Source organism: Mirounga angustirostris, unplaced genomic scaffold (genome assembly GCF_029215605.1).
Source record: "Mirounga angustirostris isolate CCGP_5_RB_7025 unplaced genomic scaffold, mMirAng1.0.hap1 SCAF_17, whole genome shotgun sequence".
NCBI classification, from domain to species: Eukaryota; Metazoa; Chordata; class Mammalia; order Carnivora; family Phocidae; genus Mirounga; species Mirounga angustirostris.
The window spans coordinates 56,252,320-56,269,200 of record NW_026991725.1 but is presented as its reverse complement, the minus strand read 5'-3'; the positions used below and the strand labels follow the sequence as shown (position 1 = coordinate 56,269,200).

The following is a 16,881-nucleotide window of genomic DNA, read 5'->3' as shown; positions in this document are numbered from 1 at the left end:
CTGTGCAGGTGATGGGGAGGGGGGGCACGACTTTGGATTTAAAGTGTCTCATCACGACAAGGGTGACAGGCATTTTTAGGGTCCAAAGTGGGGGAAGAGGAGACCTCCCTGACTTCATTTCTCTATAACCTAGAACAAAGCTAAGCAGCCTGGAGTTACGGCACTTCCCCTTTTGTGCCTCAGTTTCCTCATCTGTGAAATGGGGACAGCATAAGACCACTTTTTAGGGATGTAGTGGCGACTAGATGAGCGAACATATATAAAGCGCTTGATCAGGGCCTGCCTCCTGGCCCGTGGGGGTGGAACAGAGCTGGAGTGCCTGCCCAGGGTCCCTGACACCCGGCCCCTGCCCTGGGCCAGGGCGGGAACTGTGAGATCTCAGGGAAGAGTGACTCCAATGACTTCCGCCGGCTCCTGGCCGCTATGGAGGTGCTGGGCTTCAGTGGTGAGGACCAGGACAGCATCTTCCGCATCCTGGCCTCCATCCTGCACCTGGGCAACGTCTACTTCGAGAAATATGAGGTGAGAGAGCCCACAGCCTGCCGTGGGGCCCTGGCACCCTCAGGACACAGGTCATCTCCTCAGAGGCTTGGGGGACACGGATATTTGCCTTTCCGGGGTACGCCATGCGCATTTCATTTGTTCTCTCTCCCACCCCCGCCCCCACCATTGGGGTCACTCCTCTTTTTTTCTTATTGATGTATGAGAGCTTTTTACATATGAGAAGGAAACCAACCCTTTGTCCTTGATGGGAATTGCCAGTATGTTTTCTGGCTTGTCATTTGTATTTTGATTTGTATCCAGGTGTTCTTTTTGTTTTTGTTTTGTTTTGTTTTTTTTTTTTAAAGATTTTTTTTTTTTATAAGGATTTTATTTATTTGACAGAGAGAGAGAGCACAAGTAGGCAGAACAGCAGGGAGAGGGAGAGGAAGAAGCAGGCTCTCCACCGAGCAGGGAGACTGACGTGGGGCTCGATCCCAGGACCCTGGGATCATGACCTGAGCCGAAGGCAGCCGCTTAACCAACTGAGCCACCCAGGCGCCCCTGTTTTTGTTTTTTATTGGTGTTTTGCTTGGTGGTTGGTTTGTTCTGTTTTGGTTTGGTTTTTTGCCATGTAGATTTTTCAGGTATTTTATTTATGAATCTTTTCTTAAATAAAATTTAGATTTTGTATCATTTTTAGAGAGACACTTATCTCTCTAAAATTGTAACAGCTTTCTCCCATCATTTTTTTCAAAACTTTTTATGGTGTGTTTATGTGTGTTCACATTTAATCTTTGGTTCGTCAGGAATTTATCCCCGTAAGGTGTGAGGTAGGAACGCAATTCCTTTTTTTTTTTTCCATACAATTATTCAGTTACCCTAATCCTGTAATTGAAGAAATAAATATTTATCATGTACTAAATTCTCACGTACATTTATGCCTAATTCTTGATTTCCTCTTGTGCTTCATTAAACTGTGTTGTGTGTCTATCTCCACACTGTTTTGTTTGTTTAAGATTTTATTTATTTATTTGAGAGAGAGAGAGAGAGCACGAGCAGGGGGAGGGGTAGAGGGAGAGGGAGAAGCAGGTTCCCTGCTGAGCAGAGAGCCCAACCCTGGGCTCCATCCCAGGACCCTGAGGTCATGACCCAAGCTGAGGGCAGACGCTTAACCGACTGAGCCACCTAGACGCCCCTAAAGTTCTCTACAGTGTTTTAATTATTGTAACTTTATAACGTGTTTGACTATCTTGTAGGGTCCCCTTCACTCCCCTTCTATCTCAGAATTTTCCTGGTTTTTCTAGCCTGTTTATGTTTTTTATATGAACTTTAAATTGAGTTATCTACTTTAAAACACATTGCTGTTGGTATTTGGCATAGACGGACGCGCAGGAGACGGCCTCAGTGGTGAGTGCCCGGGAGATCCAGGCCGTGGCCGAGCTGCTGCAGATCTCCCCCGAGGGCCTGCAGAAGGCCATCACCTTCAAAGTGACCGTGAGTCCCCGGGCCCCGGAGCTGTCAGAGCCTCCTGCCTGCACTTGGACGATGTAGGCTGCTCCCTCCACCTCGAATGCTCTTCCCTTTCCTACACGTACTCATCCTTCAAGACCTGATGCAGGCATCCCCCCATCCAGGGAGCCAGCCCGACCCATATCTGGGTCATTACCTCCCCTGGGCTCTCACAGCCCCCGGCCCTTTGTCCCTTCCCAAGGCTGATCTCGCTGGGTCTGTCTGCTTATGCCTCTGTCTCCCCCATTAGACCAGCGGCCCTGCCCCTGCCAGCAGCATAGCCAGGAGGAAGGGGGATGAGTGTGTGTTCTGCCCCTGGCCGGCTGTGTGCTTGAGACCAGTCACACCATCATTCTGGCTCTCTTCCCCATGCCCCCCCTGATCCTCCGGGGGCTTCCTGGAGGTGGCGGCCAGCCCGCTGTCATTCAGAGGCCTCATCCCTCCCCAGGAGACAATGCGAGAGAAGATCTTCACCCCGCTGACTGTGGAGAGTGCCGTGGATGCCAGGTGAGGCCTTGCTCCTCCCCGCCCGACCCCCAGATCCCTGCCCCCCCCACCCCCGCACTGTGCCCACCTGGCCCAGCACCATCTCTGCTCCAGAGACGCCATCGCCAAGGTGTTGTACGCGCTGCTCTTCGGCTGGCTCATCGCCCGGGTCAACGCACTGGTGTCCCCCCAGCAGGACACGCTGTCCATCGCCATCCTGGATATCTATGGCTTCGAGGTAGGGCTGCACGGGTGGGTGAGGGGCAGGGGACATAAAGCCTCATCTCCCTCCCTTCGCTGTCGACAGCATACACCGTCATCTGCCCCTGATCTCCTCTCCTTCACTCACGCACAAGCACTCCCCGAGGCCACGGAAGGCGGGGGGGGGGGCACTGGGCGGCCGGGGCCGGGGAGCGGGGCCCTGGGTGGGGACACGTGAGCTACTGGCCAAGGAGGGAGCAGCCCAGCCTCACCGCCCACCTGGCAGGACCTGAGCTTCAACAGCTTCGAGCAGCTGTGCATCAACTATGCAAACGAGAACCTTCAGTACCTTTTCAACAAGATCATCTTCCAGGAGGAGCAGGTGTGCGGAGCCTCCCTTAGCAGTCCTGTCCCCTCCCGACTGGCCAGTGGGCCTCCTTGGAGCCAGACAGGATAATGCTGGCTCTTTAAGGGCAAACCGGGGGTGATCAGGCGGAGCGCCGGGAAAGGCATTCTAAGCCAAGGAACAGCACCTGTGAAGGCCTGTGCTCTGGACGGGGAAGATGCTGGGTGCTGAGCCGACAAAAGCCCTCTTGTGGTGGTGGTGGGGGTCCTCCCCTGCTTCAGGGCTGTCCCAGGCGGAGGGTGGAACAGGGCTCAGAGATGGTTCGTGTTGCCGTCCTAGGGAGTGAGCTTCCTGTGCAGGCAGAGGTGCCCCTGGCCAGGCCCCTTCAGATGGGAGGCAGGGTGGATGGGGCCTGGGCAGGGTGAGGAGGCTGAGCGCCTGACGCCCGCAGGAGGAGTACATCCGGGAACAGATCGACTGGCGGGAGATCACCTTTGCCGACAATCAGCCGTGCATCAACCTCATCTCACTAAAGCCCTATGGTATCCTGCGCATCCTCGATGACCAGTGTTGCTTTCCCCAGGTGAGCCACGGGCGCTGTGTGAGCCTGGTCAGGTCGCTCAGCGTCTCTGAGCCTCACGTCCCCATCAGGCCTAGGTCCTGCCTTCTCTGCTCTGGCCTGGGGGACAGGAGCTCGGGACACCCAACCTGCCATTCACGACCTGGGTGATGGAGGCTGGATAGGGGGCTGTGGGTGTCCAGAGGAGGGTACCAGCCTGGAAAGTCACAGAAGACTTCCCGGAGGAGGTGACCTTGAGGTTGGGCCTCAAACTCTGATTGGAAGACACAAGTGCGGGGGGGGGGGGGTCTACTTAAGCCTCCCCACCCAGGACAGTGGGCAGCTGGAGGCGGCTGTGATTTGCTCCTTCCCAGCGCTTGCGGGAAGCAGTCCAGCCTGGAGGGTCTGCCACTAGCCCTGGAACAGGGTGCCCAGGTCCCCTGCCCACCATCTGACCCCCGCCTGCCCACAGGCCACAGACCACACGTTTCTGCAGAAGTGCCATTACCACCACGGCGCGAACCCGCTCTACTCCAAGCCCAAGATGCCGCTGCCCGAGTTCACCATCAAGCACTACGCAGGCAAAGTCACCTATCAGGTGAGACCCAGGACAGCCTGCACCGCCTCTGGTGCCTCTGGCCCCCTGCTGATCCTCAGCTGTGTGACCTCAGGCAAATTGCCTAACCTCTCTGGGCTTATCTCTAGGACATCTGGAAAATGGGGATAATGATAGTGCCGGTCTCAAGTGGCGAGTGTGGAAGTCTAGGGCTGAGGTGGGTGATAAAGAGTAGCTGTTATCAGGGCGCCTGGGTGGCTCAGTCGTTAAGCGTCTACCTTCGGCTCAGGTCATGATCCCAGGGTCCTGGGATCGAGCCCCGCATCGGGCTCCCTGCTCTGCGGGAAGCCTGCTTCTCCCTCTCCCGTTCCCCCTGCTTGTGTTCCTGCTCTCACTATCTCTCTCTCTCTGTCAAATAAATAAATAAAATCTTTAAAAAAAAAATAAAGAGTAGCTGTTATCAGTCATGATGCAGTCGCTCTGTTATCTCAGACACATTCCTGCCCTGGAGGTGTCTCAGGCCAGGATTCCAAGCTTCTGTCTCCACTTAGGCCTTGTTTTCCTCATCTGTAGGACAGACACAGGACAGTGTCCCCCACTGAGGATGGGGACCAAGACCCAGACTGGTTATGTGCCCCGCTCCCCAGAGGATGGGAAGGGTAGTGGGGGCAGAGGGGAGGGGACCACAGCAGGGAGAAGGGTCCAGTACCTCCTAGGACAGATTGGGAGATAGAGGCCTAGTAGGGGCAGGGCCAGGGTCCCCCAGGGGCTGGGAGCCCCTGACCCGCTATAGGGAGGAAGGGAGATAGGAAGGGAGCAGACAGGCTGATGCACACTGGGGCATGTTATCCCCCTGCCCTGTCACCCAGGCTGCGTGGGCTCCAACCCAAGCTGCCCCCTTGTTCCCCCTTTGCAGGTGCACAAGTTCCTAGACAAGAACCATGACCAGGTGCGCCAGGATGTGCTGGATCTCTTTGTGCGGAGCCGGACACGGGTAAGCAAGCCTCGTCTCCTGCTACTCTGCACTCCCCCTCCCCGAGCACCCAGACCACCATCAGGCCCCTCTCACAGTCCAGGAAATGGGGAGGTCCCCTAGGTACCCAGGTGCTGGTCCTGCCTCTGGTGCACCCTAGCTCCAGCCAGGCTCTGACCCTGATCTCAACCCTAACCCAGAGTCTTGCCTTGCTCTGTACTTTCTCCCATTTCTGGTCCTGCCCCTTGAAGGGTCATGCCCCTGGCCAGCCCCATTGGATTGCCCTGCCTGTCCCCTGGCCCATCCTGGCCCTGCCCACCCAGCCGTGCCCTGCCCTATCCCCTCACTGAGCAGTTCTCCCAAATAGCCCTGTTGTTCTCAGTCACTCACCCCATTCTCTGGGCCTCCGCCTTCTTCTCTGTCAAATGGGTACCCTCCTGAGGTCATTGCCAGAGTTCATGACCATGTGTGCAGGAGGCCACCTTGGGGCCAGGTGCACAGTCAGACTGAAGAAAAAAAGTCAGCCCGACCATGAGACAGGTCCCTTGGAAGGTGCTGTGCACCCTGACTTGAGAGGTGTGTAATCCAAGAGGACAGCGGCCTTGCAGAGAGAGGGCAGGGGCCCAGGGAGGTAGTTTTCTTATTTTTCTGGTTTGGAGATTTGACTCTTTTTGTTTTTAATGCCTTTTGTCCCTACCCCACCCCCACCCCCACCCACCAACCTCTGTTTCCTCGTTTCTGTCTCTCGGCCCCCTGCCCCCTCTGTCTTCCTGTCTTTGGGCGCCTCGACCACTGACCCGGCCTCAGGTGGTGGCACACCTCTTCTCCAGCCACACCCCACAGGCTGCCCCTCAGCGCCTGGGCAAGAACAGCTCCATCACCCGGCTCCACAAGGCACACACAGTGGCCGCTAAGTTCCAACAGTCACTCCTGGATCTGGTGGAAAAGATGGAGAGGTGAGCACGCAGGTGGGTGGGCACCCAGCCTCACCTCTGACCCACCCCACAACCTGCAGGGGTAAGCACTTCCCTTCTCTGGGGCCTCACACCGCCCTCCTCCCGCCCCTGTGCAGGTGTAACCCCTTGTTCGTACGTTGCCTGAAGCCCAACCACAAGAAGGTATGTGATGGCTGAGGTCCCTGGGAGAGTCAAATCCTCTCCCCTGTGCTGTGTGACCTGGAGCAAGTGGCTGTGCCTCTCTGGGCCTCCATCTGCCCAGCCCACTGTGGGGACTGTTTGTCATTGCTAGTGCCCGTGGCACACGGGTGGGCCAGTGTGCAAACTCCCTATCTGGGCCCTCCTTACAGGAGCCAGGCCTCTTTGAGCCAGATGTGGTAATGGCGCAGTTACGCTATTCGGGGGTGCTGGAGACTGTGCGAATCCGCAAGGAGGGCTTTCCAGTGCGCCTGCCCTTCCAGGTGTTCATCGACAGGTACCGCAGTCAGCGTGGTTCCTGAGCTCCACAGATCCTTACCCAGCTCCCCCATGGCCCCAGGAATACAGAACCCGGGCAGGACAGAGCTTGCCATGCACAGTTGCTCAGGTTGTGTACTACACAAGATCATTACGTGCTGGCTGTCACAGAGCAGATATATTTTTTGTTCCGCATTTTTTCGTACTTTTATTGTGTGTGTGTGTGTGTGTGTGTAGAGATTCCAGAGGAGTAACTTTAAGCTGTTATGACAAGTTTCCAGCAGATGGCAGTAAAGTGTCTTATTCAACTGAAACCACAGGTACCGCTGTCTAGTGGCCCTCAAACACGATCTGCCAGCCAGTGGGGACATGTGCGTGTCGCTGCTGAGCCGCCTGTGCATGGTCATGCCAAATATGTACCGCGTCGGTGTCAGCAAGGTGAGTCCCAGCCCACCTGCGGCCCCTGGAAGCCTCAAGTTCAGGGGCTTCAGAACTTGAGCCGGGGCAATGAGAAATGCCCCGACTTGGGCGCCTGGGTGGCTCAGTTGGTTAAGCGACTGCCTTCGGCTCAGGTCATGATCCTGGAGTCCCAGGATCGAGTCCCGCATCGGGCTCCCTGCTCGGCAGGGAGTCTGCTTCTCCCTCTGATCCTCCTCCCTCTCATGCTGTCTCTCATTCTCTCTGTCTCAAATAAATAAATAAAATCTTAAAAAAAAAGAAAAGAAAAGAAAAGAAATGCCCCGACTAAAGACTACCGGCCCAGAGGCAGTGCAGTGGAGCTTGGCCAGTGGGAGGCTAGTCCTGTCTCCGGCCCTTTGCTCGGCCGCTCCCACTGCCTAGTTCCCCGTCGCTGCTCCTCCCACCTCTGGGCGCTCAGCCCGTCCGTGCCTCACCGCCCGCCTCCCCTCCTCAGCTGTTCCTCAAGGAGCACCTGCACCAGCTGCTGGAGAGCATGCGAGAGCGCGTCCTGCACCTGGCAGCCCTCACGCTTCAGCGCTGCTTCCGAGGCTTCCTCATCCGACGGCGGTTCCGCTCACTGCGCCGCAAGATCATCCTGCTGCAGAGCCAGGCCCGGGGCTACCTGGCCAGGTGCGGGGCCCACGTGGGGCAGGACTCGCAGGCCAGGCCTGAGCTGGGGTACTAAGCTCCCCATCCGGAGGCATGCAAGCTGAGAGTGGGGCCTCTGCGGGAAGGATGTTCGGACTCTCTCTGTCTCTGCGTTCGGCTGTCCTTCCCACCTAAGCCCCTGGCCCTTGTGATCTTTCCAGCCAAGAGGGGCCGCAGCCGGCATCCTAGGAGCCCTGGGACGACAACCCAATGGGATGCACATGCTCCAGGCCCTGCCACTTAATTTGCTGTGTGGCCTTGGCCAAGTCACTGCCCCTCTCTGAGCTCCACAGGGCTCCCACAGTGAACCCTGGGTGCTGATACCCAGGCCAGGCTGGCGTGGGCATCTCTGCACCTTGGCCACCCTGTGACCCCAACCCCTGCCCTCCCCACCCGCCCCCCCAGACACTTCTTTCCACCCCACCCTTAGGCAGCGGTATCAGCAGATGAGGAGAAATCTGGTGAAGTTCCGGTCCCTGGTGCACACGTACATGAACCACCGGCATTACCTCAAGGTGCAGGCCTACCCCTCGCCCTGCTCCTGGGAGCCAGGCGGCAGGGGGAGGGGGGAGGCACTTAGCATCCAGGAGGGGCCTCTTGGCCTCCCACCGTCTTGGGTTCCAGTCCCCACTCTGCCACTCACTAGCTGTGACCTTGGCCTTCCCTATCCTCACTTTCCCCACCTACCCCCTGGGGTTGTGGAGGGGATTCTGCGAGAGGTTGCATGTGAAGGATTTGGCCTGTGCTGGGTTCACGGCCGGGCCTTCGGTAGTCGGGTATGATGGAATTTGTCGACCTGAGTAGCACTAGATCTATGGTTTTGCTCTTACCATAATGCCCATCTTGGTCTGTTGTCATATAAACCAACCACCAGAAAGACAAATGTAGTCCCCAAAGCCTTGAAGAAACCCCTGGCTTCTACTGAAGGCTATGTGGAGCCACAGAGGAGGGGACTCCGTCACACTGCCCAGAAATCCCCCTGTATTTCCCTTTCCCCGAAGTATTACTCCCTCTGCCTCGTGCCTCTGTCTCTTTCTCGATCTTTCTCCCTCCCCTTCCTGTTTATCTGGCCATATCTTTGCCTCCTCTCTGCCGCCTGGGAGGCCTTGTGCAAGCCGGCTCGAGCTGTCTGCCCCCACCCCCGGGCCTGGGGCCTGCCGTCACCTCTGCCCACCATTCCCCCGCCTTGACCATCTGCTCTCCTGCAGCTGAGGGCAGAGCGGAGGCTCCGGGCGGAGGAGGCGCGGCTCCGGGAGCTGGAGGTGGGTGCAGGTGCTGGGCGGCAGCAAGGGCAAGAAGGGAGGCTGGCAGACGGGACTTGGGGCAGGCCTGCCCCTCACTCAGCGCTGTCCCTCCAGGAGCTGAGCAAGCGGGAGGTAGTGGCCGTGGGGCACCTGGAGGTACCCGCTGAGCTGGCGGGACTCTTGCAAGCTGTGGCAGGTCCGTGAGTGCTGGACGCTGTGGTGGGGGTGGGGCGTGGGCAGGAGTGGGAGTCTGGCCCTCACGCCCCCCCGCCTCCCCACAGGCCTCAGACCGGCCCGGGTGCCCCGGGTGGCCCCTGTGCGGACCCCCCGGCTCCAGGCCGAGCCCCGTGTCACACTGCCCCTGGACATCAACAACTACCCCATGGCCAAGTTTGTCCGATGCCACTTTAAGGTAAAGGCCGGCGTGGACCCACGCGGCCCTGGCCAGTGGGCACTGACCGATGAGAACTGATACTGCTGTCAGCCTGGGCCAGGCTCCTGGCCATGCCCTGTGCTGTGGGGTATGAGCCCCTGAGGTGCTGGATCATGAGGAGCCTGGGGGCTCCAGGGGAGGGCTGGACGGAAGTGGGGGGCCCTCGGGGGCTTAGGAAGTGGCCGTTTGCCCACCAGTTGGAACCATTTCAGAAATTTACCAACCGGTCGAGCCACAGGACATCATCCCGGCTCTCATTCTGGGCTATCCAGGGGGCTCAGATGGTCTCCACCCCCAGCCTGCTGACGGCCAGTGTCTGCCCCCCTTCAGGCCTCAGTATCCCCATCTAGCCGCTGGGGAAAGGAACCCTTACCTCTCTGGCTCTGCCCCTTCCTGGCACAGAGCAGTGGATCCAGATGTGCCCACGAGCCCCGGCTCTGGCCCCATGCCCCTGCCCTGTGCCCGCAGGAACCTGCCTTGGGGATGCTGACCGTGCCCCTGAGGACACCCCTCATGCAGCTGCCGGCAGAGTGCCATGCGGAAGCCGTGAGCGTCTTCAAGTTGGTAAGGGTCTGCCAGGCCATCTTGGAAGTCTTAGGCCGTGAGGCTCCTTGTCTTGCCCTCCTGGGTCGTCCACTAGCCCAGGCCATTTAGCCCAGCCCTCCTCTTTGGAGGAAAGACTTCTGGTGAGGGTGGGGGTGGGGGGATGGAATCTGGGCCCCTCTCTGGGCTAGGGCTAATCCCACTTTGAGGATTGGAAGCCTTTCTTCTCCCAGCCTTCTTCCTGGCAAAGAGGCTGCCCCAGAGCCTCTGTGGAGCTTCCCAGCGACACCAAGAATAGATCCAGGTCCTCTGCTCGAGGACTTCCTAGTCCGAAGGGGGAGGCAGAGCAGACCTGACCAGTGACGACTAGTGTGGACAGAGATTAGGCACGGAGGCCAGGAAGTCTAACTGGACCCCTAATCCAGCTCTGGACAGAATCAGAGAGGGCTTCCTGGTGGGAGGGTAGACATTTGGGCTAGACTGGAAGGAGTCAGAATCTGCTAATCAAGACAGATGGAAAAGGCACAGAGAGAAGAAAAAGTTGATGGAGTCAGAACACATCAATTGATGAAAGTCAGAAGGGCAGAAGCAAGAGGGGGTCCCAAGGCCCTGTCTGCCAGATCCAGAACTTGGATTTCATTCCATGGCCCTGGGGAGCCAAGGAAGGTGCTTCTGAGGGAGGGGTGTGATCAGACATGTTAAAAAGCACTCTCTGGGGCCTGGATGGAGCAGGAGGTGAGGGGCTGGCTCGAGGCCAGGGATGCAGGGAGGGGCTGGGGCTGTATGGGGAGCACTCGTGGAAGCTTCGTGAGCAGGAGAGAAAAGTCAGTATGCACTTTGGATCTTGACTTTTCTCATAGTTGGCACAACCCACCTGGTCATTTGGCACAGGGCATGGCAGTTTTACTGTAACCTGGGGGGCTGTTATATGACCTTTCCTGGGACACGTGGGAAGGACGTGAGAGGGGTGCATGTTGGGGGTGGTGGGGCCCTGGCAGTAACCACCTTCCAAGAGGCCCAGGAGAGTCTGTTTGTGGCCCAGATCCTGCGTTTCATGGGCGACCCCCACCTGTACGGTGCCCAGGAAAACATCTTCGGGAACTACATTGTGCAGAAGGGGCTGGCGGTGCCCGAACTGCGGGATGAGATCCTGGCGCAGCTGGTCAACCAGGTGTGGCGCAACCCCAGTGCCCACAATGCCGAGCGCGGCTGGCTCTTGCTGGCTACCTGCCTCAGCGGCTTTGCACCTTCCTCGCACCTCAGCAAGTACCTGCTCAAGTGAGTGCAACCGGCCAGGGCCAGGGCCTGAGGATGGTGACACTGGCGTGAGGCCACCCCCCCACCCCGGGCGGGATGTCAGAGGTCGGGCCAGGAGTGAGGTCTCTGTGCTTGCAAGCTCGGGCACCGGGGCTGGTCAGGGGCTGGTCTCTCTGTCTCCCCCGGGCTCAGAGCAAGAAATAAGCGGGCAGGTCTTCACTCTGGAGGGTAGGGCTCAGGAAAAAACTTGGTAAAGGACTTGCAGAGCTCAGAGGATGGCCCACACCAGGGTCTGGGGAATTTGGGAAAAAGGCGCTGATCTCTCACGTCATGGGAGTAGAGCCAGGTGGTTAGGAGTATAGACTCTGGACGTGAGACGGTCTGGGTTCAAATCCCAGCTCAACCTCTAAAATGCCGGAAGTGCTATGCGAGTCTAGCTGTTGTCAGCATCTTGATGATATGGATGATGACGATGATGATGTCCCCATGCTGGGTGAGAAGGGTGATCTGCAAAAGAAAGGGCTCAGGCAGGCCCTGGGTGCAAAGCCCAGCTCTGATACTTCCCCGCTGTGTGACCTGGGGCAAGTCACTGCCCTTCTCTGAGTCTCTTTCCTCACCTGTAAATTAGGATCGGTAACAGGACCCACCTTACAGCGGGGCTGTGAGCCTCAGAGTATCCAGAACGTCATCTGGGCCCTCTGCAGTAGGTGGGCAGCTCAGTGGGTCAGTCTTGTGAATCTGGGGCAGCAGGTTAGGACCACTGCCTTCCTGTCTGGGGCTTCCTGTGGGGACAGCTCTGGGTTCCCTCTTGCGGCCACTGGCCACCATGGGCCTGCTCCACTGTTGCTCCAGCAGGAGGGAGTGAGCCAGGGAGCCCGGTATGTGGAGTACCTGCCCCTGGCAGGCATCAGTCTTGTTGCTCTTGGGCCAAGTTGAACCCTCATGTCCATCTCTTGTATAGATGAGAAAGTGGAGGCAGGCTCAGGGGGGGCAAATGACCCCCTGGGAGGCTTGGTGAAGGGATGGAAAGCAGAGTCTTCCAGAGTCCAAGTTCTTGCCCATACCCTGCTGCAGCCCCCACCTTGTCAATGACATTTTGCTCCAACAAGCTTTGGTGGGCCTTCCTGGAACCTCTTTGGCTTCTCCTTGGACCTCTGTGGTGGCTTGAGATACTTCTCGCTAGCCTGGGACCCTTTCAGCTTAGTCCTGGGACTCTGGGATAGCCTGAGCTCTTTTGTTTTAGTCTAGCCTCAGAACTCTGGGGCTCACCTGAGGCCCTTTCAGCCTAGTCCCGGACCTCTGGGCTCTCCCGGGACCCCTTCAGTATCATCCCAGAGCTCTGGACTATAGCCTGGGACCCTCCCGAGCTAACCTCAGAGCTAGGGCCTTCTCAGCTTGACCTTAGAGCTCTGGGCTAGCCTGGGCCTCCCTCAGACTAGACTTAGAATCCCCCTCTATCGAGGGCTAGCCACAGATCCCTCTTCATCCTGGCTCCAACTCCCGCCTGTCAGGTTTGTGTCTGATTACGGGCAGAATGGCTTCCAGGCTGTGTGTCAGCACCGTCTCATGCAGGCCATGGGCCGGGCCCAACAGCAGGGCTCCAGGGCTGCCCGCACCTTCCCCCCGACCCAGCTCGAGTGGAGAGCAACCCAGGAGAAGGCCAGCATGGCGCTGGATGTAGGCTGCTTCAGTGGTGAGCTGTCCTCTCTCCACCGCGTGCTGCCTTCCCTCCTCCCTCTGTCCCTCACGGAGGGGCAGCTGGAGTCGGCAGGCCCCAGTATGCCCGGGGGGGTCAGGAGAAGCTGGGGAGGGGCCCTCTGGGTGTGGCTCAGGAAAGAGGTCAGCATGTGCGGGTGGGGGCTGGACCTGGAATGGGGGAAGGGAGCTGGGGCAGGGAGGGTGCAGATCCAGGGTCCAGGACAAGAGTGGCGGAGCCTGAGAACGCGGTGCAGGCAGGGGAGTAGCAGGCCTAGGGCCGCAGATGCATCCTGGCTGAGCCCAGCACCTGCTACTGTCCCAGGCGACCAGTTCTCCTGCCCGGTGCATTCCTGGAGTACGGGGGAAGAGGTGGCCGGAGACATTCTGAGGCACAGGTTGGCTCCAGGCAGGCCCCACCCAGCACACCCTTGTGTACCAGGGAAGGAGGGAAGGGGAAGGGCGGGAGACCAGCCCCCTGCACCCACCATGGGTCCACTCTGGTCATGCTTGGGGTCTGGCTCGTGTTCCACGGTTTCTCCGGGCAGTACCTGTTGGCTCCATCTCTCATTTCTGCCCCTCCATGTGCTGTCACCAGGGGCCTGGCAGATGGCTGGCGGGGCTGGACAGTGGCCATGAGGAATGGAGTCCAGTGGGCAGAGCTAGCAGGCCACGACTACGTGCTGGACCTGGTGTCCGACCTCGAGCTGCTCAGGGACTTCCCGAGACAGAAGTCCTACTTCATCGTGGGTGCAGAAGGGCCCATGGTCGGCAGGGGAGGCCCCAGAGCGTAGGTGGCTACCCGGGCCCTTCACGCAGATGGCCTCTCCTAGCACACGGCTTTTCTCCCAGCTGCTGGTTTGGAGCTGAGTTCTAAACCTAAGCTTTAAGTAACCTCTACACCCACCGTGGGGCTCGTACTCACAACCCCAAGATCAAGAGTCAGATGCTCCACTGTCCCCCAGGGCCCCACCTTTAAAGGGAGAGAGTCACCCATTTCCAGAGCCCAGAGGAGAACGTGGTGGTGGTGGGGGGTGATTCTGGGAGGACCATGATCTCGCAGGAGGTCGGCTGCTCCATAAGCCCCTGCCCTACAGGTTGTTTGGGAACAGCTGGGACTCAGATGAGGACACGCCCACCAGGCCCCAGTCCCAGGGACACGCGCCCAAAGTGGCTGACTCCGAAGGGTACCGCAGCCACAATGAGGATGGTACAAATGGGGAGACTGGGGCCCAGAGAGGGACAGCGACCCACCAAGGTCAACCAGCAGTGGCCACTGTCTCTGGTAGGGAGGGATCCTGGGGGCTGTGTGGGGTGATCAGCAGGAGAAAAGAGCTTGGCTTTTGTGTCCCCCACCCCCCCAAACAGACTCAGACAGCCTGGGAGAACCATCTGTGCCCCACAAAGGACTGGATGGCTACCTGGACAGCCTCTTCGACCCTGTGCTGTCTTATGGGGACGCGGTAGGGATGTGGGCGGGTGTTTGCAGACCCCTGGGACCATGTGTGCACACCAAGTCACATACCCACAGGGTGGTGCAGGAGCCTCTCACAGCCAGGGTCGGTGACTGGGGGGGGGGGCATGTCTCGTCTGGGCCTCTGCTGGGGGCCCGGCAAAGGATGAGGATGTCCTCGTGGCTAGAGATGCTCCTGGCTGACCCCAGAAGGACCCACAGCTAAAGGTCCAGGGCCCCCCCTCCCCCTCCGGTGGGAGCCAGCCCCCTCAGGCACCCTTGCTCATTCCGGGAACTCCCAGGAGCCCCTCCGTGGCATGATGTGGGCCCTGAGAGGACACAGCGCCTCTGAATCTGTTTACTCTCCTCTGGGAGGGGGGATGGGTTTGCAGAGCTTGCAGGGCTGTGGGAATACTGACTCTGAGGCCACATGAGCAGAGGCTGGGCATGGAGCAGACACTAGGCTGGCGGGAGGCCCCGGGGACAGAGGAGGTGGCCAGTGTCAGGTGCCCGTTGCCATGGAACCTCGGGAGTATGGCGGTGAGAGGCAGACACTTGAGCCACCTGCTGCCCCCAGGACCTGGAGAAGCCAACAGCCATTGCCTACCGCATGAAAGGGGGAGGCCAGCCTGGTGGCAGCGGCAGAAGCAGCCCTGAAGACCCCCCCAGGAGACCTCCAGAGCCAAAACCAAAGCCAAAGCCAAGTCAGTGCCTGCCCCCAGGGTGGTTCCAGGGTTGGGCGAGGTGAGGGGGGCTCCTTCACCTGCTAGGATGGAGGCAGCCATGGGCCGCCTGGTGGGGGTGAGACAGCAGCAGGGTGGGGGTTAGCTAGGGAATTCCCACTTGCCGCCATCTCCCACCCCTTGAGATCCACGCCCTCTGACTTGCCTCCCCCCGCCCCCCCCCCTGCCCCCCCGCCTCCCAGTCCCAGGCCTGGATGCCTCCACGCTGGCTCTGCAGCAAGCCTTCATCCACAAACAGGCCGTCCTCCTGGTGAGTGCCGGATGGGCTGTGGGAGGTGCCCTGAGCACGGGGCCTGCCCGGTCACCACCACCACCTCTCCCCAGGCCCGGGAGATGACCCTGCAGGCCATGGCGCTCCAGCAGCAGCCTCTGAGTCCCACCCCAAGGCCCTTGCCCCCGGAGGTGAGCCTGGCCTGCCCAGGTGAGCTCTGTGCTGCTCTGGGGCAGTAGGCCCGCAGCCTATCGTGGGCAAACACGGGGTCCCTGAGAACAGGCTGGTGTGTCCCAGAAAGCGCACCCTACGCCCTGTTCTCTGCAGAAACCCCTAGCGCCAGAGGCACGGCCGAAGTTTGTGGGCACTGGACCCCCAGCCAAGCCTGTACTCCCGCGCTCCACTCCAAAGCCTTTGGCCCCAGCCCCTCTGGCCAAGACCCCGAGACCCCCCACCAAGCCCGTGGCCGCCCCCATTCTAGCTCAGGACCTGCTTTGTCCGGAAACCAGTGAGTGTCCTATGCCAGCGGGGGGGGGCGGGTGGTTCCCAGGACAGGACTGGGACTGTAGCTGTGTCCCCTGTAGCCTTACCCTGTCCCCCACCCGCACCCCTTGCCCACAGCTTCTCCCTGCCCGGATCTGGTCCGGTATTCAACGCTCAACTCTGAGCACTTCCCACAGCCCACACAACAGATCAAGAACATCGTCAGGCAGTACCAGCAGCCGCCGCGGGGAGGCCGGCCTGAGGCCCTCAGGTCAGCTCAGCCCCCGTCCCCGCCCTCCGGGCCTCTGGAAGAGTGGCCTCCTCACCGCGTGGCCATCAGCCGGGTGGCCGTTCACCCGGGGGGCAGCCCGCTGCCCAGCCCCCTTCAGGGAGTGAGTTTGCTCACGCAGATGGTCCAGACGAGCCCTTCAGCCAGAGGAGGGCCTAGATTGCTGCTCTCTAGGTAGTGCTGTGTGACCTCAGGCCAGTCTCTGATCCTCTCTGGGTGCTCACGTATAACGGTGGGGGTGGGGGGTGGAGGAAGAAGTTCCCTATTACAGGAATTTGTGACTGGGAAGAAGAAACTCCTGTCCGATCCCAGCAGGAAGGATGGCGGAAAGGTGTTTGTGAAGCGGCCAGACCCCCACGAGGAGGCACTGATGATCCTCAAGGGGCAGATGAGCCACCCAGCGGCAGCATCTGGCAGCCAGGTGGGCGGCACTTCCGGGCTGGGCCCCAACAGGACAGAAGACAAAGCGGGGCATTAGAAATTCAGAAACCTGCTGCCCCTGCCACTGCCCCCTTCCTGGGTGCCCCGTCTTGCCCCCTGAGCACTCTCTTTGTGGTGGGGACAGGTGCCCAGAGAGGCCGTGGCCTTGGTCAAGCCAGTGACCAGCACCCCAAGGCCATCCATGGGACCCACACCAGGTGAGAGGCCAGGAGGGAGGGAGAGAGGGAGGGAGGGAGGGACATGAGGGTCCAGGTATATGAGGGAGCCTGTGTGCGCACAGGGGAGTCCTGGTCTACGTGTCCGTGGCATGTGTGTGTGTCTGTGTCCCTGAGCCCACGTGGACCTATTGTGTGCACATTTGTGTAAGTATATCGGCACTTAAATAACACTGATTTCAGGCCAGATCCACTCTGGCCTCACTAAATCCTCACTAAAATCCTTCAAGGAAGTACTGTTT

General features: G+C 59.3%; 1 protein-coding gene across 1 annotated transcript in view; it reads left to right on the top strand.

The window, feature by feature from the left end:
• The window catches only part of MYO15A (myosin XVA), a 50,867-nt gene that overhangs the window by 12,895 nt on the left and 21,091 nt on the right, over window positions 1-16,881 (top strand). Inside the window, exons 11-41 of the mRNA XM_045888150.3 lie at window positions 361-522; window positions 1,864-1,977; window positions 2,441-2,499; window positions 2,593-2,716; window positions 2,966-3,061; window positions 3,477-3,608; window positions 4,057-4,182; window positions 5,057-5,134; window positions 5,921-6,069; window positions 6,186-6,231; window positions 6,420-6,544; window positions 6,846-6,963; window positions 7,439-7,614; window positions 8,063-8,147; window positions 8,841-8,894; window positions 8,991-9,072; window positions 9,158-9,288; window positions 9,778-9,873; window positions 10,895-11,130; window positions 12,621-12,802; window positions 13,130-13,202; window positions 13,403-13,594; window positions 13,902-14,062; window positions 14,173-14,267; window positions 14,835-14,961; window positions 15,183-15,250; window positions 15,325-15,402; window positions 15,539-15,719; window positions 15,833-15,965; window positions 16,299-16,404; window positions 16,549-16,621. Coding sequence (XP_045744106.1) covers window positions 361-522; window positions 1,864-1,977; window positions 2,441-2,499; window positions 2,593-2,716; window positions 2,966-3,061; window positions 3,477-3,608; window positions 4,057-4,182; window positions 5,057-5,134; window positions 5,921-6,069; window positions 6,186-6,231; window positions 6,420-6,544; window positions 6,846-6,963; window positions 7,439-7,614; window positions 8,063-8,147; window positions 8,841-8,894; window positions 8,991-9,072; window positions 9,158-9,288; window positions 9,778-9,873; window positions 10,895-11,130; window positions 12,621-12,802; window positions 13,130-13,202; window positions 13,403-13,594; window positions 13,902-14,062; window positions 14,173-14,267; window positions 14,835-14,961; window positions 15,183-15,250; window positions 15,325-15,402; window positions 15,539-15,719; window positions 15,833-15,965; window positions 16,299-16,404; window positions 16,549-16,621 — 3,658 coding nt within the window. The remainder of the gene's footprint in view (window positions 1-360; window positions 523-1,863; window positions 1,978-2,440; window positions 2,500-2,592; window positions 2,717-2,965; window positions 3,062-3,476; window positions 3,609-4,056; window positions 4,183-5,056; window positions 5,135-5,920; window positions 6,070-6,185; window positions 6,232-6,419; window positions 6,545-6,845; window positions 6,964-7,438; window positions 7,615-8,062; window positions 8,148-8,840; window positions 8,895-8,990; window positions 9,073-9,157; window positions 9,289-9,777; window positions 9,874-10,894; window positions 11,131-12,620; window positions 12,803-13,129; window positions 13,203-13,402; window positions 13,595-13,901; window positions 14,063-14,172; window positions 14,268-14,834; window positions 14,962-15,182; window positions 15,251-15,324; window positions 15,403-15,538; window positions 15,720-15,832; window positions 15,966-16,298; window positions 16,405-16,548; window positions 16,622-16,881) is intronic.